A 24,034-nucleotide genomic window follows, 5' to 3' on the forward strand; every position below is an offset into this window, starting at 1 on the left:
TCTAAATAAATTTACCCTTTCTGTAGCACCAATTGAATAAATTAAAGCCCTAGATCTTCGTAATATTTATTTAATTAATTAATTAATTACTTATGTATTTACCTAATGTATTGGTTATTTTTTTGTTATTTTTTCTTCTGTGACTAGAATATCGAAGTAATTTAATGAAAATCGCAATTTTATAATAAAAGTGAAATTATTCATTACGCAATAAGAATTAATATTTTAAGATATTTATAATACTTTAATGTATACATATTAAAAATGCTAGAAAAGAATACTGCTTGTACTATACAGCATAAATAAATGAACAATCTTTAACAAAAACAAGCACATAATTTGATACGATAATAAATTGTATCTTCCATAGTAATTTAAAATTTATACACATTTATGAATTATTGAATAAATATTCAAGTTTCTTTATGCTAATAACCGACAACAGTTCAATATAAGAATCATAAGGCGACATTTAGATGTCAATTTGGGTCTTCTTTAAGCTCAAAGTTCTTTAAAACAATATCGTAAACTTTAAAGGAGTTTCAGCCTGAAGATGGCAGAAATTGACGGTTGAAAAATCGCCTTATGAGAATATTATGCTGGTGTCGGTTATTGACAAAATTAAATCTGAATGACCAAAAATTGAATTTAAACCGATAAACTATTTTCTTATCACCAAAAAAATATACATCTTAATTATTATTTATCGTTGTACTGTAATAGTTTTACTTTCTTACAGTTGTGTATGTTTAAAGGACATAAAAAAAAACAAAAAATATTTTGCAAACATTTGGGACTGCTAAAGTATGTAAAAAAAAAAATATTTATACGTATGTTATCGCGGTATTGAGCAACGGTATTTAAATATAAGAAATATATATTATATGTATGTATAGGTCGCTTGTTATCACCTACATTTTATTTTATAAAAAGCGGAAGCGACTAGTTCATTTTCAATTATTTTCAAAAAATATACAAAGTCTAAAAAAGCGAGCAATACGAGCGAGTAAGCAAGCGTCAAAGGCCTACAGGACGATAAACGTACATAGTGGTATCTCACTCTTATTTGTATGTCAAGTAAATGATATTAAACAAAAACTATCGATTCTGAAGGTTCCAATTTCTTACATTAACTTATTCTATTCGAAAAAAAAATTTATAGAATTCCTGAAGAACATTTTCTATTATACACCTATTAAAAATATGAGCGAAATATTCTGCAGTCATTTATCGTCTTTACGACCTTCTTCCAGACACGATCTCATCACTTTAAAACAATTCTTATTAACCATTAATCGTTTCTATGATTTATTTGGAAGTACGAAACGCGTGTCGATCGCGTCATCAAAAAATATGTACATAGTCAAAATAACACACAAAAAAAGGAAACAACCTGTTTNCCTTACTTTTTTCATTATTGTATGTTTCTTTTGCTTTCTCGCCTAATTTTTTTAACTGGCAAACAGCCAAATAAATTATGTTTTGAGTGATACAGTTGAATCTCTCCAAGTTCTTTGTATCACGATAACAACACATACACTGCCTATAAGAGATAACATTTTGTATTAAAATTAACGTAAACAATTAATTAAGAAAATACGTACCGTGAAGGCCATGCCTGCACATAAGACAGCACAATTCCAATATCTCTTTTACTTAAGATTTGGTCCTCATTTGTATCTTTGAAAGATTCTAGTTCATCTACAACCAAACAATGAATTAAAATTTATGATAAACGGGGTTGTCAATAGCATAAAAGTATTTAATTAAGACAAAACAAAACTTTAAATCTCATAGTTAATTAACGATTTATTTTTGTTTTGCAAACATGTGTTGGTAACGTCACGAATTTTAAACTCGACTTGGGTTCGATTTCAAAAATATATTACTTTGAACGTATGAAACTTACAAGAGAGAAGTAATTGCAAAAAGTCTGAGCATACATCGCACATATTTAAAGCATTCACAACAGATTTATTTAATTATCATTTCTCTTTAACCCTATTCAATACAAACGATTCAGTTTTTTGGATGATTAATGACAAGAGAAACCACCATATTGATGCTCAATGACGTTTACCACCCAAACACACATTTTAAAAGACAAGTAGTGGATACAGTAACGACCACAAAATAAAATAAATAATTTTAATGTGAAACGAAATATTACTGACCAGAAGTTTCACCCTAAGAAGTAAAAAATTATCTTCCTCTTAAAAAAGATTATTCAATTATGTGCATACGCTATTTTCGGTAGAACTGTGGCATTTGTGGAGTGCTATTCCCGCAGCTGATGCAGCTAATCCTATAAGTCCTGCCTCTGCACCAGCTCCTCCTTTGGTCCAGATAAATTTAATTAATGCCGATGCTAGAAATAAAGTCTGCAAAACAAAAAAATGATATATATTTTTACTTTTAAAGGAAATATGTAGAGAAGAAATTCTTTGTAGCGAACCTGTTCGGTATGCTCCTTGGGTTCCATTTTAAACAGCAATGAGTAAAGATGCAATGCGGGGGGAGCGGGAAGGTGCTTCACGAGGCCTGGTAGTAAATCATGTACAGTTTTTGAGCAGTGTTTTAATTGAGCTGCGGCCCATATCGTATCAATGTGTTCGCATGTTATACGGCCCTCCATCGCCAAGAAGTTGAGTATAATGTGACTCTGTTTTATTACCTACACAAGAAATAATTCATTGCAAAAAATATGAAATTAAACTTTAAATAAAAAAAATATATAAAATTAATCTTNAACATTACCACCTATTAAAGATTTAGCTGTAAATTAAAAGTTATAGTATACTAAATATTATAAGAAATACCTTTTTGTTTCATTTTCTTTTATATTTAATTATTTCATGATCATCATCTCCCCATTCCTTATGTGCTTCTTTACAGCAACGGGCACAATAAAGATCTTTGCAATCCAAACATCTCAATTGAGCATCTGCATTGCATAATACACACCAAGGCAACTCAGGCTCATCTTCTTCCAATTCTTCTTCAAACTTTAGAGCATTATCTTTTTCCATTGACTTGGCCTCACTTTTATTTTCTAAAGCAATTTGAGACATTACCTGAAAATAATAGTCAATTAATAATAATACAGAATAACTAAATTAATTAGTTTTGTTACTTTTTTAGCAACTTTCTCTGCTTCTACTTCTTCATCAGATGCTTCATCATCTTCATCATTCAATTTCTGTTTCTCTTTAATAGTTTTCTCTCCTTTTAATTTTGCAATTCTTTCTTCTAAATCTTTTGTAGATTCATGATCTTCTTTAATATTAATTTCAGAAGCATATTGTTCTAAGAGAGAATCGATTTTCTCCTGATCACTTCTTGTATCCACTGCTTTAGGCTAAAACCAACAGTTCATTAATAATTGTTTTTGAACAATAATTGTTTCCTTATATACATCATAAATGATTGTGGCTTTTGTTGTTTCTCCCTTAAGATTGTCCAGTCTTTTTCTTATTTCATCATCAGAGAGTAGGACTTTTTGATTGTCTTTAGCTTTAAGTTTTTCCAATCTTTGCACTATTTGTTGGTCTGCTGGTGATAATCCTGGCTTAAATCCTTGAGGATTGTTACTGTCTGAAGCAGTTGTTAATTTTGAACTTTGTAGATTAGCTAATCTCCTAGGAGGAATAATAGTTAAATAAGGAAATAACAATTATAAAATTCATACTTTAGAAATACATCAGGAGGTGGTCTTTCTTCTGTGTCTGTTTTAATTCCCTTGGTTAGTTTTGTATAACATGCCCCACATATCTTTGTCTCCTTGCCAGTTGCAGGAACTTTATATTTATGTTTTAAACACTTATGACACAAAGAAACACCGCAGTTACTACAGCCAGCCTAAAAGTAATTGTTATAAACAATTGCAAGACAATAAAAAATTGTTCAAACCTCTTTATTAAACAAGCCATACTTTGCATTGCAATAAAGGCACGACATTTTGTTAACTTTATTAAAAGGTATATTACCTTTTAATTAACCACTTTGCAATCTTTCGGAAAAAACATTAAAAAATTGTCTTGTTTAACCTCACTTTACGTTTCAAATAATTGTAAAAGATAGTGTTTGTTCTATTCTATGAAAAACTAAGGAAGTAGGAGTACGTCAGGTAATTTTCTTATGTGTTCCCAATTAATTATTTTAATTTTGCTAGTTTTTAAACGTTTAATTTAAATATTTTTGTGATAATTTGACACTTATACCCTACCATAACTACAACCATTTCAAACTCAATGCAGAACGTGTTGCATACGTAATTTCATATTGTTGAATTAATGTTAGTCTATTCTAATTAAATAAATATGTACTTATGTACATCTAATCCTATAAACGTAAACAATTAATTAAGAAAATACGTACCGTGAAGGCCATGCCTGCACATAAGACAGCACAATTCCAATATCTCTTTTACTTAAGATTTGGTCCTCATTTGTATCTTTGAAAGATTCTAGTTCATCTACAACCAAACAATGAATTAAAATTTATGATAAACGGGGTTGTCAATAGCATAAAAGTATTTAATTAAGACAAAACAAAACTTTAAATCTCATAGTTAATTAACGATTTATTTTTGTTTTGCAAACATGTGTTGGTAACGTCACGAATTTTAAACTCGACTTGGGTTCGATTTCAAAAATATATTACTTTGAACGTATGAAACTTACAAGAGAGAAGTAATTGCAAAAAGTCTGAGCATACATCGCACATATTTAAAGCATTCACAACAGATTTATTTAATTATCATTTCTCTTTAACCCTATTCAATACAAACGATTCAGTTTTTATTGAAANCTATGCAGTTTCTTGGACCATCTCCAAAAGGTAGCCAAGTACACGAGATCATATTTTTCTTATTTTCTTCACTGAATCTTTCAGGATCGAATTTTTCTGGTTCGGGATAATATTCGGGATCATAATGTATTCCCTGAACTGGCACTAGTACAACTGTCCCTTTCTCAATTACGATATCAGTATCGGGAATTTTATAATTTTTGCAACAAACGCGTGTAAGAACCGGTAGGGCAGGATATTTTCTTGCAGCTTCTAAAAACTATACCATTAGTGACCATAATTTTTGCATTCAAAACTTACTCACCACATACACACATTTCCAAATATCGCATTTTAGATACGGCTTCGTAAGTTACATTTCCGTCAAATTCTTTTAAAACTGTGATTATTTCTTCTCTTACTCTATTTTGTATCTCAGGATTAAGGGCTAATTCATACATTAAGAATTTGGAAAGGGTTGAAGAAGTTTCGAATCCGGCTAAAATGAAAATAAAACTTTGCGCAGTTATCTGATCCATTGTAAATTCTCCTTTGGTCTTGTCGTTTTTGAGTTCTATTAAAAGTTGCATGAAATCATTTCTCTTGGCGTTATTGCTTTCTCGGTAGTTTACCATGTCTTTAACTATTTTGAAGAAAAATTCCGTGGTGTCTCGGGGAACTTTGACGAAGTTTACTCGAAACAAGAACAACAGTTTTGGGAAGAATAATTCAATAAAGAATAAGATTCTCCTCGATATATCTTTATTGAAAACCCTTAGGCCGTGATATTTGAATTCTGTGTTGGGATTATTAAAGCAGTCGATATCTAAGCCAAAGGCAGTCGAACCGATAACATTTATGGAGATTTTATACATGAGTTCTTGTATGTTAACAGGTTCTTTTTGGATTATTATTTTATCCAATGTGGTGGAAATCTCACGAGCACAATCCAGGATGGTGTGGAACATATACTTCAATTTCCCAGATGTAAACGTTGGTGTCAACCTGGTTCGCATATATTTCCATTTTTCTCCTTTTAAGGAAAATAAATTTGCACTTAGGGGTTCTACTTCTTCGTTACAATAACTCGCACGGTCTGTAAAATGCTGGAAATCGGTAATCAGTATTTTCTTTATCAGCTCGGTATCCGTGGGTACGAATACTGGACGAAAAAGGGTGTAAAAACCGAAATATTTGCACTTCTTTTTCGATTTAAAGTAACGATAAACATCTGCGAACACTAAAAATGATGATCCCTTAAAAAAATCTAAAGTTATGTTACCGAGGGGTATTTTTGGGGGTAACGTTTCTACATTTCTTTTTGACCAATAAGTAAAACAATGCTTGTAGTACAAAAATATGTACAGTAACAAGGAAATTGTTAAAATTAAAACCGTTTCTAAAAACATCGCAGTGTCGAATGATGTCTCTAATGAAACGTGTTTGCTTTTCTACAAATGTACAACTATTTTTATTTAATCTTATCTTTTGTTTCGGATGAAGTGCGTCGTTTAAAAATTAAATAGACTTATTAAAAATCTTATGAAACCTCAAAAAAAAAAAATGTTTTCATTCCTTAATATCTGATGATAAGGTTTTTTCATAATAGTTTTATCAGCTATAATTCCTTTAATTTCTAATTATTAAGTATACTACGACCAAAACAGTTTAAGATAAAACGTATATATTTCTAATAAAACACAAAACAAACACTTATACATCATATACATATAATACAAAGTCGAATTTACAATAAAAAACTTGATACGATACGATATCTTTCATACAGGCAAATTTACTTAATTAAAGGCAGAATATTGTAGTCTTTCGCAAAAACAGTTACAAGGTACACCATAATTGAATAAAATTGATAGGGCTTATTTCAAATGCAATTAATTGAATAAAGGAGTTATCGTAAAAATACTGTTAATATAAATACATACGTACACGTTCGTGAAGGTAAATTATACAGAGTGATTCGTTTCAGCAGAGCAGCACGAGGATTCAAGTTATGTTCCACACAGTTGCGTGAGTAGGTTTTACCCCCGAGGGGCACTAAAAGATGTTTCACATCAAAAAGAGAAACAACTTTGTAACTATATGTGATTTAGATCCTTTTGCTGTTGCAAAAATAAATCGCAGTCTTTTAATTAAAGGAATATTAATTAAATATTAGTTTACCGAAGCTACCATCACATGATTAAATGCGATCAGTATAAACAAAAAACGTTTGCAGCTGCTTTACTACAACAGTAAACTTTTCTATCATCGTATTCACCATATTAAAACAATTCGTCGGTGGTCGATCCCAAGTATAATTCTGTTAATTCATCTATAAATTCGTGTTAGATTAAGACCGTTACTTATCTTTTAAGACCAGTTTTCTTCATCCTATTTCACGTCAAATGTTATGTAAACACGATAATTACAATTTTTAAAAGCAGGCTTTCGCGGCCGCAGTCCTATGCAGACGTTTAGATAGTTAGAGGTAATACAGGATATTTTAAATTTAAAAGATATTCTTTGTAATACGTTGACGAAACGTTCGATTACCTGGTTTCAACTGTTAAGTTATGATAATTTTTTTTATCTTATTAATACCTTACGATTACCTATTCTTTTACTATTCAATTTGAAATAAAAATGTTTTATTTTATAATGACAATAATAAATCGGTAACTTTTTAATTCATCCTAAATAAATTTACCCTTTCTGTAGCACCAATTGAATAAATTAAAGCCCTAGATCTTCGTAATAATATTTATTTAATTAATTAATTAATTACTTATGCATTTACCTAATGTATTGGTTATTTTTTTGTTATTTTTTCTTCTGTGACTAGAATATCGAAGTAATTTAATGAAAATCGCAATTTTATAATAAAAGTGAAATTATTCATTACGCAATAAGAATTAATATTTTAAGATATTTATAATACTTTAATGTATACATATTAAAAATGCTAGAAAAGAATACTGCTTGTACTATACAGCATAAATAAATGAACAATCTTTAACAAAAACAAGCACATAATTTGATACGATAATAAATTGTATCTTCCATAGTAATTTAAAATTTATACACATTTATGAATTATTGAATAAATATTCAAGTTTCTTTATGCTAATAACCGACAACAGTTCAATATAAGAATCATAAGGCGACATTTAGATGTCAATTTGGGTCTTCTTTAAGCTCAAAGTTCTTTAAAACAATATCGTAAACTTTAAAGGAGTTTCAGCCTGAAGATGGCAGAAATTGACGGTTGAAAAATCGCCTTATGAGAATATTATGCTGGTGTCGGTTATTGACAAAATTAAATCTGAATGACCAAAAATTGAATTTAAACCGATAAACTATTTTCTTATCACCAAAAAAATATACATCTTAATTATTATTTATCGTTGTACTGTAATAGTTTTACTTTCTTACAGTTGTGTATGTTTAAAGGACATAAAAAAAAACAAAAAATATTTTGCAAACATTTGGGACTGCTAAAGTATGTAAAAAAAAAATATTTATACGTATGTTATCGCGGTATTGAGCAACGGTATTTAAATATAAGAAATATATATTATATGTATGTATAGGTCGCTTGTTATCACCTACATTTTATTTTATAAAAAGCGGAAGCGACTAGTTCATTTTCAATTATTTTCAAAAAATATACAAAGTCTAAAAAAGCGAGCAATACGAGCGAGTAAGCAAGCGTCAAAGGCCTACAGGACGATAAACGTACATAGTGGTATCTCACTCTTATTTGTATGTCAAGTAAATGATATTAAACAAAAACTATCGATTCTGAAGGTTCCAATTTCTTACATTAACTTATTCTATTCGAAAAAAAATTTATAGAATTCCTGAAGAACATTTTCTATTATACACCTATTAAAAATATGAGCGAAATATTCTGCAGTCATTTATCGTCTTTACGACCTTCTTCCAGACACGATCTCATCACTTTAAAACAATTCTTATTAACCATTAATCGTTTCTATGATTTATTTGGAAGTACGAAACGCGTGTCGATCGCGTCATCAAAAAATATGTACATAGTCAAAATAACACACAAAAAAAGGAAACAACCTGTTTAACTGTCATCGTGGAGACTAACTATTTCCAACTTCGTTTGTAGTCAAAGCCGAACTACTGGAATTGGACATGTGGGCTTTCTGCGAAAAGGCTGGACTTTGTATAAACGTACAGGTGACTGGGGTGGGGGAGAAATTAATGCTAGGGTCCGGAGGGTTTGAAGCTACCTGGGATTGAGGATGAAAAATTGCGCGATTCGTTATATACTGATTAACATGAGGAAACTTTATCCTAATGGCATCCACTACGTCCAAGAGGTTTTTGGAATCCATAGCCAGTATGTGAGCAGACCCCAGCATGCCCCTAAAAACAACATCCTTTAAGCTATTACATAAACCTTGACATACAATATTTGTTAATCTTAAACTGAAATAAAACAAAAGAAATTAATTTTTATTAATGACAACTTTCTCACTAATTGAAAAAACTATTAAATCTGTGTAACTTACTTTCTATATTCAGCATCTAAAGTGGTGTTACTGTATTGTTGGGCTAATTTCATGGTGTTTACGAGTTCAGTCATGTCTTTGGCTAGGACTTTATGAGCCATTTCGACTTCCCGATGGGCGGAACTGGGAAAAGCAGTTACCAATTCGTCCACGCTAGATAATAGGTTCCTCAAAGCTAAACCAACATTCCTGACAAGGTTCAAATATTGGTCAGCATGTGATTGCTGCACCCCTTGTGATAAGGACATTACTGCTTTCACCACTAGGGTGGTGCATTCGTACACTCTGTCATTTGTACGGTCAAGGTCTGCTGTAGGTTGAGGTTCAACTTTCTATAAAAAAAAATAAAAATAAATTAGGGTGATATATGACAAGATATAAAATTAAATAATAATCGTTTTACCTTCTTACTGTCATCATTTTCCTGCTGTTGTTGTTGTTGCTGTGGCTGGAGTTTTCCATGGGTCCTTAAATATTCGTTTTTCTCTGTTAATGTAAGAGTGCTTGTAACAGATCCTGCGGGAGAATGACTTTTGCTGCTACTCTGCGAGCCCGTGCTACTTTGTAAACCGTTCCCACTCATGGACATACTGGCTATGCTGGAGGAAAGTTGATATGGAGTAGATGTTGATAGCGACGAAGACAAGGGACTGGCAGGTAGAGATGTTAAAGACTGAGATCCGTCACGAAGTGTGTCCGTTTCAGAGAAACTTAATACGCTGAGTCTTTTCTTCTACAAACAAACATATCGTAATTAAACGAACAGTAAATCGGAGCTCATAACATACCAAATTGCTCTCCGTTTCTGCCAGCCATTTGGAATCTTCTTCAGACTCGATCTGTTGTTGTTTCAATTTTTGTTCCAAAACGCGCCTGTTGAAATCCGAAGTAACGTCGTTATGTATCAGCGGATTGTGTTGAAGCAGTAACTGGTCACCATAAAGTGATTGTTGTGAAGATGTAGGCTACAGAAAATACAATGTAACATCTACTAAATGTATTACAAAATTTTTTATTTTGTATGCAACACGTATTAGCACAAAAAAATGTGTACAGATAGGAATTGTTACTGTGACATCCTTGTGCCGTAAAATAATAAAAAGAGATGCAAATAAATGAAGAAATCATCAAAATCAGGAAATAAACCAAACTCTTGTTATGAACACTCTTCAGGCAACGTGCAGTTAAAAATGTCATGCCACATATTTCTTCCAACTTAAATACGAAATAAATAATAGATAAAAAATAATGTTACTATGTAGTTAAATAATAAATAAAATAATAAATTCCAATTCATAAAAAACCAACGACGTGGATAAAATTCAAACAATTTAACNTTCGTCAACTATTTCGGCATAATCTTCCGATAGCATGGTGCCATGGGAATTATCACTTTCCCTTTTACTTAGTTTACTCTTTTGTGGATGGGCATCTAGAAAATGTTTTAATAACATTCAAACAGAAAACAAAATTGAAATATTTAAAACTTGGTGAACTACGACATAATCATTCGTAAATCTATCGTAACGAATACACTAGATACTATCTACTAATTATAAAGAATAAATCACTAACCTTTACATGGGCAAGGAAACTGTTTCCAAACAGTAGCTTGAAACAGGACAAAGAAAGGATATTGAAAAATAAAAAGCCTACTCGCTATTTTCTATGTGATAACACCAACTGGTCACGAGCCATGCTTGACGAAAATATCAAACCTGAACTTGTGATTTTGAGTCGTTTGTGACTTTTTGAGCAAAAAATGGTTGTTTATGTGCACAACTTTTCACGTCGGCGCCGCCAAAGTCGTAAATGTTTTCTTCTGGAAGTTGCATCTCTCTTTGTGTGACAGGAAACTGATACACGGTAGGATGAGGATGAAAATCGGGAATGTCATCCGTCTCATACAGGATAGGAGGGGGTTGCGTGTAAGAGAGGTGTACATTTCGTTCCAGTGATCCCATTTTAGGAGAAAAAGTTGTGGTTTGTTTTCCAATCGTTGTGTTTCTTTCCAAGGAACCCATTTTAGGGGATCCCTTTTGTGATTTTCTTTCCAACGAGCCCATTTTAGGGCTAAATATACCGACTGTTTTATCCACGCTGCCACGTGGACTTTCGAAACGAGAATTTTTTTCTAAAGAATTCGATTTTTTTTCTAATGAACACGACTTTTTCTCCATTGAATTTGTTTTAGATGAGTAACGGCTCGAACGTTCTAATGAACCCGTTTTTGGGGTGCTTTCTCCGCTACCTTTTGACGATTTACGTTCTAAAAGTTTCTGTTCGAGAACAGCGTTTTCTGGGATTTCTGGATCGAGTTTATGCAAACTTTGGACTGGGATGGGACAGGTTTTGAGGACAGGTTCTTTGTCGTCCTCCTTTTTCTCAAAATCAACAGCAATTGTGTTAAATACCGATGCTGGAGTTGTATAAGCCGATGGACAGAGGCTTCTCGATTCGTTTTCTTTCATCAGATGCGCTAATACTTCCGGATTTTGGGCCACGATGTAAGTCTGAGGGGGACATGACGCCCCTCCGAATGAATTTAGTGAAGCTAAAGAACTAGAATCGACACCTGCAAGAAAATATAGAGGTTGAAAATCAAGCAAAAATAATTCCAAATCAAAAATACGTACCTTGCATTGGGAACCTGGCAGGTTTTGGCGGTGGTGAATCATCAGTAGATCCCCATGACATTGCAGCTACTCTTCTATTCTCACGTCTCATAGTTTCTTGAGCAGCTGACCGTTCTTCGATTAAAATTTCTCTACAATAAATGGGTTGATGTTATCATTATTTCTTGCTAGAAAGACAAAAAAAATAACTTACTGTAATATTTCCTTAATCTCCTTAAAACTGGGTCTTTTGCTGGGCTCGTAGGACCAGCATTGAGACATTAGTGAGTACAGTCTTGGTGGACAGTTGGGCGGGAGGGCTAGTCGTTCACCGTTCTCAATTTTGCCAATTACATCGTTATTTTTGATGCCTTGAAAGGGTTTCACTCCCAGCATTAGAATTTCCCACATGCAAACGCCTAACAAGCAAATAAAAAATTGGACTTAAATAGAGTGCAAGGGGAACATGAAGAAATCTTTACCAAACATCCACACATCACTAGCTGTAGTGAACCTCCTAAAGTTGATACTTTCTGGTGACATCCATTTAATGGGTAATTTTCCTTTTGAGGCTTTGTAGTAACTTTGTTCCTCTCCCATCCACCTGGACAGTCCAAAGTCTGCGAGTTTAACGCACGTATGTGAGCTGACCAGTACGTTCCTGGCTGCAATATCTCTGTGTACAAACTTCTTCGACTCGAGATAACTCAGTGCAGTGGACAGTTGGAATGTATATAAGATTAAGGAAGCGAGATCGAGACGGTTCTTGTTGCTCTGCAAGTATGCCCTCAGTTCCCCAAGTTTTGCGAGTTCCATAACAATCCAAACTGGAGAATCGGGACATATGCCGATTAATTTTATAATGTGTTGGTGATCGAATTTTTGCATTATATCTGAAATAGAGATAAAAGGGTTTAGTACAGACAGATGGTTTTGGTGGGAAAAATAGACTTACAAGCCTCCTCTAGGAATTTTTCGGCAGTTGCCGGATCAGGATTCTTACAAGTTTTCACAGCCACAGGTACGACGTTACTATCCTTAGTTTTAAAGGTGCCTTTATGTACATCACCAAACTGACCTTCGCCCAGAATATCGCCTAATTCTATTTGACTTCTTAATAACTGATAATTTTTAGCTACAAAAATTAATAATTATTAATTCCAGTCAGGCAAATAATAAAGGCATTTTAACTTATGATTCTATAGAACACGGACCACATTTAAAAAGTTTAAATACATTATTATTAAACATCTATATTAATAATAACGTTTAGAATTAAAAAAGACGATAAAACTTACTTGTGGGAGTTGAATAATCTCCTTCTTCGTCAACTATTTCGGCATAATCTTCCGATAGCATGGTGCCATGGGAATTATCACTTTCCCTTTTACTTAGTTTACTCTTTTGTGGATGGGCATCTAGAAAATGTTTTAATAACATTCAAACAGAAAACAAAATTGAAATATTTAAAACTTGGTGAACTACGACATAATCATTCGTAAATCTATCGTAACGAATACACTAGATACTATCTACTAATTATAAAGAATAAATCACTAACCTTTACATGGGCAAGGAAACTGTTTCCAAACAGTAGCTTGAAACAGGACAAAGAAAGGATATTGAAAAATAAAAAGCCTAATCGTTATTTTCTTTTGATTAAGCTAGCCACATACACTTTTTTAATCTAACATTATCTACTAATGGTCCTATTACCGAAAAAATAATATATCAAAGGATTAACACGAGTTAAAAAGGGTAAGTCATTTAAAAATTAAAAAGGAAGACTCACCCCTAATTACCACAAAAAAACTTCAAACGTGCGCATTATCAACGCGAAACAGCCTCCCGTTGATAATGTAGTAATTAGGGGTGAGTCTTCCTTTTTAATTTTTAATTAATATTTACCACAGTCTCCTCTTTCTACTTTGGGTATGTCATTGTTATAACTACATTATAGTCTAACATTATTTGTAATCTAAGTATGAGTAGATATTTGCTTACCTTTTCTGGTCCAAATTGAGGAATGGTTTGGTGTATTTAGTCTATAATATCCATCGATTAGATCTGCCAAGCTCTCCGCAGTATCTAGATTGGGGCAAGTAATAAAAAGTATTTCTTGGGCACCGGCCACTTTTAGTTGAAGGGTGGCCTTTTTGTGTTCATCACAGTCGCTGACTAGGGTTTGAATCGCTTGTATTTGATCGAATTCGGCAATTTTGGTCGTACTAGACACCTGAACGGTCGTATATGAGATGCCCAGGTCAGGTCCGATAACAAGTTCGACGGGAACGGACCAACTACTCCCTAAATCGACTCGAAACCTCTCCTGGTCGTATTTGTAATAAAGACCGAGGATATCGAAAAACTTGAACATACATTCCACCTCGTTTAATTGGCTAAACTTTTTGAAGTGGGTTTGAATGCTTTTACGAAGGGTTTTTGGTTTCATGCTTTCGAGTATTTTGCGGGGCAGGAACTTGTGCATGCCCTCTTCGCGTTCCAGATATTCGAAGTTCGATTTTTTATCTAGAGCCACCTGGGGCATATCTTTGAAAAAATAACGAATTTCCAAACAACACAACTGAACTGCTGCGTCTTGGTCTATACTAAGGTTTGACGAGAGGTAATCATTTCGGACCTTGTGAAAAATAAAATTATCATATCCCCAAGAACGTCAGGTATATTAGGGAATACTCACTTGATCGTAATAAAAAAAGAACGTTACTTTATCCTTTTCATAAAGATCATAAAGATTTGGTGGTAAATATCGAACCCTTAATTCGTAACGCCATTCTGAAGAAGGGTGCTTTTTGAAGTATTTTTCTTGCACCTGGTACATGGTGGTATCTTGATGAAGCCAATGTATCTGTAATTGTTTTTTTACGATATTGGGGACAATCCATTCAATCATTTTTATCTTACCTCCCCAGTTGTTACATGACGAAGTCTCATTGCATACGAATTTTTGTAGTACCTTTCGCCAGTTGATAATCTTTCAGTTACTAACGAAATAATACCTTTGACGTCGATAGCATCTCCGTATTTTACCACATTAAAACCACCATTTGGCAAGTGAACCTTTATCAACATTAATAAAATTGTTTCTATACTTTGCCTTATAATTGTGATTATGAAAAAATACGTTTTGTAGTCGATACGAATGATAAAAATGAAAAGAAAAAATATTTACCTTGAGGGTGGCTTTATCAGCACACGCTGGACTATTTTGGGGTGACTTTTTCGGGCTGTCCATATTGGATCTTGCAGGGACACACCTTACTGGTGATCCTGTGCTTACGGGGGTTGTGGGTGATACATCACTGAAGCAAACGAAAAACATTGACTCACTAATAGAAAAATCCCCACAAGATACGGAACATACTCTACGTTTTGTAAACATTGTATTACAATAATAATGCAGAAACTAGTAAATTTAAAAATAAGCCATTTTATTGGTAATTATTTTAAACATTTATTTGTATAGACGTTTCGAGGTCAGTTACATACTTCCCCTTTCCGTTTTTTTTGTTCGTAATCTAATAATTTAAAAGAGAACAACTTTTAAAAATAAATTTCGAGACCAGGTTTAACGTCCTGGAGTTCTGACAAACGATTTGGCTGATTTTAGGAATAGTCAAGTTGTTAATAAATGTGGACAGATGCTTGTATGAGTATCGCATTTTATTAATAGTACCTTCGTGACTACCAAAGAAAATTTTCACCTAAAATTACCTCACAACTGGAGCCAAAGAAAATAGTTACGATCCTGTAATATTATTACACTATAAAAGGATAACTATTATTAATAAATTTATTTTAAAAACTCTACCGTTTTGTAGTTACAACAAACAATTTTCAGATTTTTCAAGTAAATTTGTTGTATCAAATGAAAAGACTAACCTTAATTATGATCAACTTTATTAAATTAACGATTATTCTACACACAATTATAAAAAAAAATACAGAAAAAGATGACACATGATATGAGACAAAACAGAGAACGAATTCTCGTATTAAAAATGCTGAAATATGCAAATCTCACAGCAAAGTTTTTAGAAGTATATAGAAACTATTAGTAGATCATATTTTACATAAACTTTCTAGTTAATTATGTATACATATCTAAAAAATATGATAGCTTATTAAACATTACATTTGCTAAAATATACAAATGCACTAATGCTTATTAAAAGTTTTCAGTTTTATTATAAATGCACTCAAAGTACTCGTAAACACGTAAAACACTACTATAGCTACAATCCAATATCGATAAAATTATTGAGAAATTCCATCACCTTATTACACTCTAAAATTTAATAATAATGTAACTTCAAGAGTTCAAAAACGAAAGCTTCGGTTTCAGAAGTCAGTAAGTAATACAACGGTATAAAGTAAATAATTGAAAACTAATCATTAAATTCAACTAACAAGAAAGTTAATAAGTAATTCGTTTTCTTATTAAAGTAATCATTTGTTATTACACGTATGTTTATATCTGTATATATTTCAATATACAGTATATCACAAATCATTAGTAAATACCGTTTGAATTTAATTGCGTCAATATGATGATAATAATTGGGTTTGTAAGGGTGAAAACTCTCTTTAACAGAACTATTAATTACAGGGCAAGTGTCTATGTATTACATAAGTTTAAATATGATATCGTTTATGTATATGCAAAATTACTACCTATAGTAAAATTATTTTAAATTAAAACAGTTGGCCTAATTAATACAAAACAAAAAGTGTACCGGATACTTCGGTTTGTAAATATGTATGCATNATATATATATATAATATGGGTTTAGGTTAACGAACCTAGAGTTCATAAAAGGCTCTAGTCTAGTGCATTGGTGCGGGTAATTACATGTATTACTTCCTTTAATTAAAGAATACGAAAATTAGAGTTGTCCTGTCTACACGCACTGATAATGTTGCCAGACGTAGACAACAGCCATCGAAAAGTAACGTTTTTCAAAAAGGATAAATAAGTCTATACCCTATATTATTAAAAATAATCCTTATGCTCAAAACAACTCCAAATTATCATTACAATTAAGTTTATTTGACAATTGTTATAATGCAGTACAATATCGAGTAAAATATCAAATAATCAGAGCGATTTAATGCGTAATTGTAATTTTATATAAAAATCCCGAGTAAACGGCGCAATTAGTTTATTATGTGCATTATAATTGCGTTAACTGCGACAGATAAATTGAAATAGTTTGGAATAAGTAAGTACATATTTCGGAAATGTCACGAACTAATTATGAAATCTTAAATCATTTATTATCAAGGATAAAATTGTACATAATAATAACAAATAGTGCACGAAGGAAAGTGTTCGAATAAACTATTTATAGGCAAAATGTTGTAGTAATTTTTTCCTAATTGGTGTATCTAACCTTTAGCCCAATACAGAGAGAAAAGCTCATATGATACATCCTAATTCTACGAACAATTTTCTTTTGTAATTAATTTCTCGAAAATAGATTTAAGGATTTTGACAAAATTTATATGGTAAATAAGGTGTTTTGGGAAGAAAATTTGGTTTAAAATTATCCTGTTTTTGGGAAAATTTCTTCTTGGAACTAATGTTTTTATGCACAAAAATTTAAACTACCATATTTAATCGGGATTTGTATACACTTATCAACATTGTTTAGGTGTTTTGGGCCTTTAGTATGAGAATCTCTAAAGACTTGAACAATTAAATAAAATTTTTGAATATTTTCTATCCGAAAACGATTACGCATTTTCAAATTCAAAATATTTACGTATTACACATACACAAGAGTCTTAATTAAGGATATTTAAGTATGTATATATCAGGTGTATAGGTACAAAACAAGTCCTACAGAATCATATAATTTGGTTAATCGATCGATGACTTTATGACCTTTTTATAATTCGTTTCAATGTCCCCGATTCTCCTCGTTTCGCTCCATTCATCAGTGACATCATTGTGTATTATGTAATGAAAATGAGAAAATCATACATGCATGAAGACATCGGCAGTGATGGACTGCTATTATATTATTGGATTGTCGGGCACAATAATAACAAAAAATTACTGGACAATACGTTACCGTTTTGCACCTAACCTACATGTATGTATGGTCAAACTAATCATAAGGGGTCAATATGTTATATAAATGATCCACAAAAAAGCCAATAATGGTATCTGATAGGCACTCTTTTATAGTATTACCGATAAATCCAAATGCAATTCAATCATAAATTAATATGATTATTATATGCGGTACATTTGAGACAAAAAGGGCATATAACAGATAAGTACGATATCAATTTTTGTTTCGGTGACGTCTAATAGATGACACTACTGATGTGTGGTTCTGGCAACAGTAGTGTGCGATCTTTTTGATCACACCGTGTAGAATGATTCTAGATATTACAATCAATTTACGATATTGCTTTTAAATGAAAGAAACATTTAAACATACGCCTATAAACGGTCGTTATTAACGCAAAGTTTGTTTTATTACAACAAGCGTTTGTGTATAAAATGATTACACAAAGTTTGTAAACATGGAACACTGTGTCGATCTTGCTGTACATTCTACAAGGCAACAAAATTAAACAGTTTATTGTTGTTTTAAAACAAACATGTAAGAACATGAAATAAGAGATAGAGAAGAACGACTGCCTGATACATTATTAAAAAATATTTAATATTAGACAAAAATAAATAAATCTCTTCAGTGTCAGTTTTGTCAACTTTTCTATTGACCCCTTGGAGCAGATCTGATCTAATACTTCCTACACACCTTCCAAACACCTGGACTATTAACTCTTGTAGTTTCATTCAACAAGCATTTCAATAGTGAATACTAAACGTTTCAAGTATGCAGTGTATGTTACGTACTTCACCCACGTAATTTTGTCTATGTGTAGTGTATGCTTACATATGTAAATCTACACATGTACTAATGTATAATAATTATGAAAAATAAAACAAGGATGTTTGGCAATAATGTAGTTAAGAAATTGTAGTTTTCAATGTGAAATCTTCTAATCAAAACATTTAGTGAAGAAGTTTTTAATTCTTGGAGAAGAGATTATTCAATCGAATTTTCAAAAACATAAAAATAAACGATCTAGTTTTTTATGGTAAAAACTGCAAATGTATTAAATTATAGAAGCACTTTGAGACTGTACTATCTTATTATAAGATAAGGTCTTAAGCCCTATAACTGCTAGACTATCTGTCTACTTAATCAGAATGAAAATAAAAAAATCAATTGTGTTAAATACCGATGCTGGAGTTGTATAAGCCGATGGACAGAGGCTTCTCGATTCGTTTTCTTTCATCAGATGCGCTAATACTTCTGGATTTTGGGCCACGATGTAAGTCTGAGGGGGACCTGATGCCCCTCCGAATGAATTTAGTGAAGCTAAAGAACTAGAATCGACACCTGCAAGAAAATATAGAGGTTGAAAATCAAGCATAAATAATTCTAAATCAAAAATACGTACCTTGCATTGGGAACCTGGCAGGTTTTGGCGGTGGTGAATCATCAGTAGATCCCCATGACATTGCAGCTACTCTTCTATTCTCACGTCTCATAGTTTCTTGAGCAGCTGACCGTTCTTCGATTAAAATTTCTCTACAATAAATNGAGTTAGTAATTGGTCTAAACTAGAGATTGTCAACCTTTTCTAGGTCACCTCTCGCTTTAGAAGAAAAAAATCTAACGTTCCCTAGTACATAATAATTAATGCTATATGAAATATCAAAATATTGTTGCATATTATCTGCAGGTACCTTCATTATCTGTTCATTTATGAAAACAGGAAGATGGGGAGGCAATACAGTGAACCTAAGAATGACCTAAACTTTCTTAAAATTAAATATAATGAATTTTCTTAGTTTTAATTCGATTTGAAATAAAAGAAACTTTCACTTGTCTTGGAAAAAGAATACTCTGTATATTAATTTCCTAAATAGATAGACCCTAGATTCGCTGCTGTCCCCTTGGAAGGGTCTAGCGCAGTGACAGCAACTATGAAATTTTCTTGGGAAAATATACACTGTTGATAATCGAATTTAATAAGTACTTATAGAACGCATAATAGAAGCGTTTTGTTTGTTTTTTAAATGTTCATTATTTAAACTATAGATACTGGGACCCCTCCTGTAGTACCTGATTAATCTATTTGTATTTCTTTAGTTGTATTGTCATTACCTGTAGGATTTGGGCCTCGGTCTGTGAAACTTCCAGGTGTCGCTGGGATTATGGTAGCTGTAGCTCTCTTCGGAATTCCCGGAACATAACAAACTTTTTGGTCGAATTTGAATAAAAGTTCTAACAGTTTTATCTTTCCTTTTCGTTATACCCGGCGTATATTGGGCGGTGTACGTTACCGGACCGCCACCCCCGGTAAAAAAATTCGCCTTTTTCACCAACTCCAACATGGTACTACTACCGGCACTACCATTTATTCCACATTTTCTTTAACAATGACCTTTAATAGCTCACGTTATGCCAAATGTATACTTATATGCAACTTGCAATAAAAAAAGTAAAAATAATGATTGAGGGGAGATACTACGGGGGATGGGAGGGGGGGGAGAAAGGTTAGTTCGTTGTACCCAAATGACGAGCAGCAATTTACGTCTTGTACATTTTTTTCCTTATCGAATATTATTAATTATTGTTATTAATGACACTTAAATTAATGACCAATGATAAATGATAAATTGGTTATAAAGTGCAGCGGTTTTTGCATCCACAGCTGTTGTACACTACCGAGGTCTTGCGTATTATCATGGCGATTTCGTGTTTTGTTACGTTATCAACACCTCCAGCAATAAACACACGTACTGAAAGTTATTGTTAATCTAACGGAGATTAGAGAGAAGGAGAACGTTCGGTGTAGAAAAAAGTGTCGCAGAAATGTTTACAAGAAAGTCTAACGGGCTGTAAAGCTACTGTTTCTTCACTTCAACCTGTTGCATCTTTTAAATTTTAATTACTAATAATCATGCTGTTTTTTTTTTAATTTCTTAATACATCAGATAATTTTTCTGTTCTATTTAGATAATAAGTTATTAATACTTTGAAATATTAATCTGAAAATTCATTTTTGATTTTTTTACCCACTACACGCTACCTCAAATTAATGAAGGAAAAATTGTTGCTGTTGTCACATCCTCGCCGGGAATCGAACCCGGAACCTTTGGCTTTACGCACCAATGTTCTGACCACTAAACCTAGTCGTTGTTGCTGTTGTCACCTCTCGTAGTTTAGTGGTCAGAACATTGGTGCGTACAGCCAAACGGCCCGGGTTCGATTCCCGGCGGGGGTGTGCAACAATTTTTCCCTCATTAATTTGAGGTAGCGTGTAGTGGGTAAAAAATTCAAAAATGAATCTTCAGATTAATATTTCATATTAAACTAACTCACTTCTAAAAATTGTCTAAATTGTATGTATGTTTATTAATACTATTATGAAAAAAGGTGATCAATACCTAAAACACTGAAGAAATATGAAAAGCAATGAATAGTTTAATGAGTTGATAATTATGATATATTTTCACCGTTGTTTTATACGATCTTCCACTAACGTTAACACTAATTGAGTAATTGTATATTTAATTAAATTCCAAAGTAGCTCATCCTTATCAAGCGTAAAACACACATACGTAATACGTGTATGTTTAAGTCTACTAATTGTTTTTTCAAATACTAAACACAAACCTGCAGATATACTTGGCCTCAATACAAAATTTGTGTAAACCACATCAGGGAGTCTTAACTAATAGCTATTTTTCTTCGATTCTATATGATTAACATTTTTTTATTTATATCGTATTATTTTTCAACGGAAAATGTCTAGGTTTTCGTCGTTTTCTAATTCAACGAAGATAATCCATTCAATAAGTACCTAAACGATTAGATCAAATCGTTTGTATTCAAATTCAGCATTCGTCAAACAAATCCATTAAATCCGTTGTCGTGTCTTGGCTTGTAGAAACATAATTTAACTATAAAATGCAAAGATGTTAATCTCGTAATCGCGTTTAAGTATTCAGTGTCTAATCGTGCTAGGAGAGACAATAAAGAAGAATAAATATTAAAGTGGTATTGGCGTGTATATCAAATATGTGAAACCCATTATTTGCATTCATGGAAGAGTCATATTGGCCGATATCTTTCACACAATCACTTAGAATTAGCGTTGAATTTCGAATTATGAATTAACTATATGTAAAGCATTAGTATACATGGTGTCTCTAAAGGTAGCGTTGTTGAATAATCGCATACGATTACAAGCAATGCACTGAAGATGAGTACCATTAGGTACGATAGAAACGTTTGCACATAAACAAAGGACTCTGTATCATCATCATCATAAGGTCGTCAGTCCCAACACTGGTTGGACAAGCACCTCCACTCTTTCCTTTCCTGAGCTAATCTTTGCATTTCCCTAAAACCAGAACATCCCACATCCTTAACTATTTGCGAACAGTAATCTAATCTAGGTCTACCTCTACCCCTCCTAACTCCTGTTTCTGCTTTTAATATGTCTCTGACTAGACCTTCATGCCTGAGAAGGTGTCCTACCAACCTATCTCGCCTATTTTTGATTGACTTCCATGATATCTTCATCATCCGCCTGTAACACCACATTTCGAACGCTTCTAACCTTTTCTTTTCCGCCGCTCCCACTGTCCATGTTTCGCATCCGTACAGCGCCGTGCAACAACCTTTTTCGAATTTCTAAATTAACCGTTCGCGAGCATAGAAGTGACTTTAGGTCTGCCCACCATTAATTATTTGGCACCCCTTGACTTTTATCTAGTCATTTATTATACAATTAATGCGTTCATGTTTAACCCAAGTACCCACTTACATGTATTAAATGTGAAAAGGGTCAATTAAAGGTTAAATGTCGAACGAGATCTATATATCTATATTATACGGAGCTGATACCTCTGTTTCTTGCGCTGGGAAAATTTAACAAAAATGACCATTGAACCTACGCATGACTCCATCATTATTACAGTAAAGTAATGCATGTAGGTATTATGCACCATGGCGTTCCCGATTCAAGTAAAAATATTCGCGTGATTAATTCTACTTAATTCAAATAAACGTTTAAACGCCTACAATCACGTTCGACAACATTAACTGACTTCTAGATTTAATCGACGATCGGTACACACGAAGGGTTTGCGCCCTAATACGAGAAGATTTATTTATTACCATACGTCTACAGGTCTTACATAAGATTCTTATTATTTATCTAACGCTACGTTAATTATATTGCTTGTCATTTTATATCACTGCCTACACCTGCTTTCGTTTTCGCGCACTACTTATATCAGCTGTCTTTTATCGTTTATATCTTGTTAGTAGAAGAAAAAAATAATGTATCAGCCGGGAATAGAAGCCGGTCAGTTCGGGAGCGCCAGATTGAGAGGCGAGCACTCTTACCACTAAGCCATTTACACCTTTCAGTTTTTGAGTGCGAGTGTATGTCACCCGTACACATACATATACGAAAATGAGTGTTACACAATGACTTTTATTGGAAAGCTTATTTTTTGGCAAAGGTTTTAAGTAATAGAACATCACGCTATTGATAAACGATTAAAAATTATGAAAAACAAAATGGCAAACAGAAAGTGTGAACATCCGAAAATTGTACCTCTAGTGGAAGGAACATGCCTATCTGTCTATTTATTATCTATTTTGAATCTAAGAGAACGGCAACATAATTTACTTGTTAAGTATCTTATCGTCATTGAGAAGTCTATGGGTTATAATGCAATTTTCTTTGTCAATAAATTCTAATGAACCTTCATTGGAAACGGCTGTGTAATGGGTGCGCTATCACGTTTATATTGACTCGTTGGTGTGTTAAATCAGCTATATAATTACAGGACGCTTTGCAGGACTTCTAAGAAGTCTTTCTAATCGTCGAACACTTAAAATTACACTCAGAACATAACACGACTTTCATGAATCATGAAATTTACTCTAAGATTATTACAATTTACCGCGTTTGTGGTATACAGGATGTTCAAGAAAACTCCTAGTAGCAATTGTAAAT

At 32.7% G+C, this 24,034-nt stretch overlaps 4 protein-coding genes across 18 annotated transcripts in view; all 4 read right to left on the minus strand.

Annotated features, from left to right (window-relative positions):
• Window positions 1–191: 191 nt before the first annotated feature.
• Window positions 192–24,034, minus strand: part of LOC108734385 (focal adhesion kinase 1) — a 42,639-nt gene continuing 18,796 nt past the window's right edge. For 4 of the 15 annotated variants that reach the window (XM_025975853.1, XM_025975855.1, XM_025975857.1 and 1 more), the window contains exons 2-16: window positions 15,138–15,267; window positions 14,870–15,025; window positions 14,646–14,813; window positions 13,949–14,585; window positions 13,506–13,541; window positions 13,243–13,362; window positions 12,900–13,079; window positions 12,427–12,837; window positions 12,159–12,363; window positions 11,966–12,096; window positions 11,744–11,904; window positions 10,118–10,294; window positions 9,733–10,062; window positions 9,330–9,661; window positions 7,675–9,183 (exon numbers count right to left, since the gene is read on the minus strand). In XM_025975853.1, coding sequence (XP_025831638.1) covers window positions 8,898–9,183; window positions 9,330–9,661; window positions 9,733–10,062; window positions 10,118–10,294; window positions 11,744–11,904; window positions 11,966–12,096; window positions 12,159–12,363; window positions 12,427–12,837; window positions 12,900–13,079; window positions 13,243–13,362; window positions 13,506–13,541; window positions 13,949–14,585; window positions 14,646–14,813; window positions 14,870–15,025; window positions 15,138–15,267 — 3,460 coding nt within the window. In that variant the 3' untranslated portion in view covers window positions 7,675–8,897. Of the gene's footprint in view, window positions 1,394–6,361; window positions 6,844–7,674; window positions 9,184–9,329; window positions 9,662–9,732; window positions 10,063–10,117; window positions 10,295–11,047; window positions 11,905–11,965; window positions 12,097–12,158; window positions 12,364–12,426; window positions 12,838–12,899; window positions 13,080–13,242; window positions 13,363–13,505; window positions 13,542–13,948; window positions 14,586–14,645; window positions 14,814–14,869; window positions 15,026–15,137; window positions 15,270–20,160; window positions 20,441–21,088; window positions 21,118–23,704; window positions 23,804–24,034 lie in introns of those variants that run through there. The other 11 variants (XM_025975845.1, XM_025975848.1, XM_025975846.1 and 8 more) reach the window with 10 other exon arrangements.
• Window positions 1,237–2,069, minus strand: LOC112904820 (ubiquitin carboxyl-terminal hydrolase puf-like). Its single transcript, XM_025975838.1, has 4 exons — window positions 1,910–2,069; window positions 1,605–1,701; window positions 1,394–1,543; window positions 1,237–1,267 (listed from the first exon to the last, which is right to left on the minus strand). Exons 1-4 carry the CDS (start codon window positions 1,950–1,952, stop codon window positions 1,237–1,239), a joined length of 321 nt encoding a protein of 106 aa, XP_025831623.1. The 5' UTR covers window positions 1,953–2,069.
• LOC112904821 (ubiquitin carboxyl-terminal hydrolase 34-like) lies at window positions 2,167–2,670 on the minus strand. The gene is made up of 3 exons (XM_025975839.1): window positions 2,456–2,670; window positions 2,244–2,381; window positions 2,167–2,187 (listed from the first exon to the last, which is right to left on the minus strand). Exons 1-3 carry the CDS (start codon window positions 2,633–2,635, stop codon window positions 2,167–2,169), a joined length of 339 nt encoding a protein of 112 aa, XP_025831624.1. The 5' UTR covers window positions 2,636–2,670.
• LOC108734363 (abscission/NoCut checkpoint regulator) lies at window positions 2,756–4,238 on the minus strand. Its single transcript, XM_025975860.1, has 5 exons — window positions 3,910–4,238; window positions 3,689–3,858; window positions 3,416–3,638; window positions 3,134–3,358; window positions 2,756–3,074 (listed from the first exon to the last, which is right to left on the minus strand). Exons 1-5 carry the CDS (start codon window positions 3,955–3,957, stop codon window positions 2,829–2,831), a joined length of 912 nt encoding a protein of 303 aa, XP_025831645.1. The 5' UTR covers window positions 3,958–4,238; the 3' UTR covers window positions 2,756–2,828.

The sequence above is a fragment of the Agrilus planipennis genome, unplaced genomic scaffold, assembly GCF_000699045.2.
Source record: "Agrilus planipennis isolate EAB-ADULT unplaced genomic scaffold, Apla_2.0 scaffold54, whole genome shotgun sequence".
In the NCBI taxonomy this organism is placed as follows: domain Eukaryota; kingdom Metazoa; phylum Arthropoda; class Insecta; order Coleoptera; family Buprestidae; genus Agrilus; species Agrilus planipennis.

Excerpts from the sequence above, each read along its gene's own strand:
- LOC112904821 (XM_025975839.1), bottom strand. The coding sequence starts at position 2,635 with ATGGAGGGCCGTATAACATGCGAACACATTGATACGATATGGGCCGCA. Across the intron at positions 2,382-2,455 it reads CCAAGGAGCATACCGAACAG|ACTTTATTTCTAGCATCGGC; the intron begins GTTCGCTACAAA and ends TTTGTTTTGCAG. Across the intron at positions 2,188-2,243 it reads ACAGTTCTACCGAAAATAGC|GGTGAAACTTCTGGTCAGTA; the intron begins GTATGCACATAA and ends TTTACTTCTTAG.
- LOC108734363 (XM_025975860.1), bottom strand. The coding sequence starts at position 3,957 with ATGTCGTGCCTTTATTGCAATGCAAAGTATGGCTTGTTTAATAAAGAG. Across the intron at positions 3,859-3,909 it reads ATGGCTTGTTTAATAAAGAG|GCTGGCTGTAGTAACTGCGG; the intron begins GTTTGAACAATT and ends AATTACTTTTAG. Across the intron at positions 3,639-3,688 it reads CCTCCTGATGTATTTCTAAA|GAGATTAGCTAATCTACAAA; the intron begins GTATGAATTTTA and ends TATTCCTCCTAG.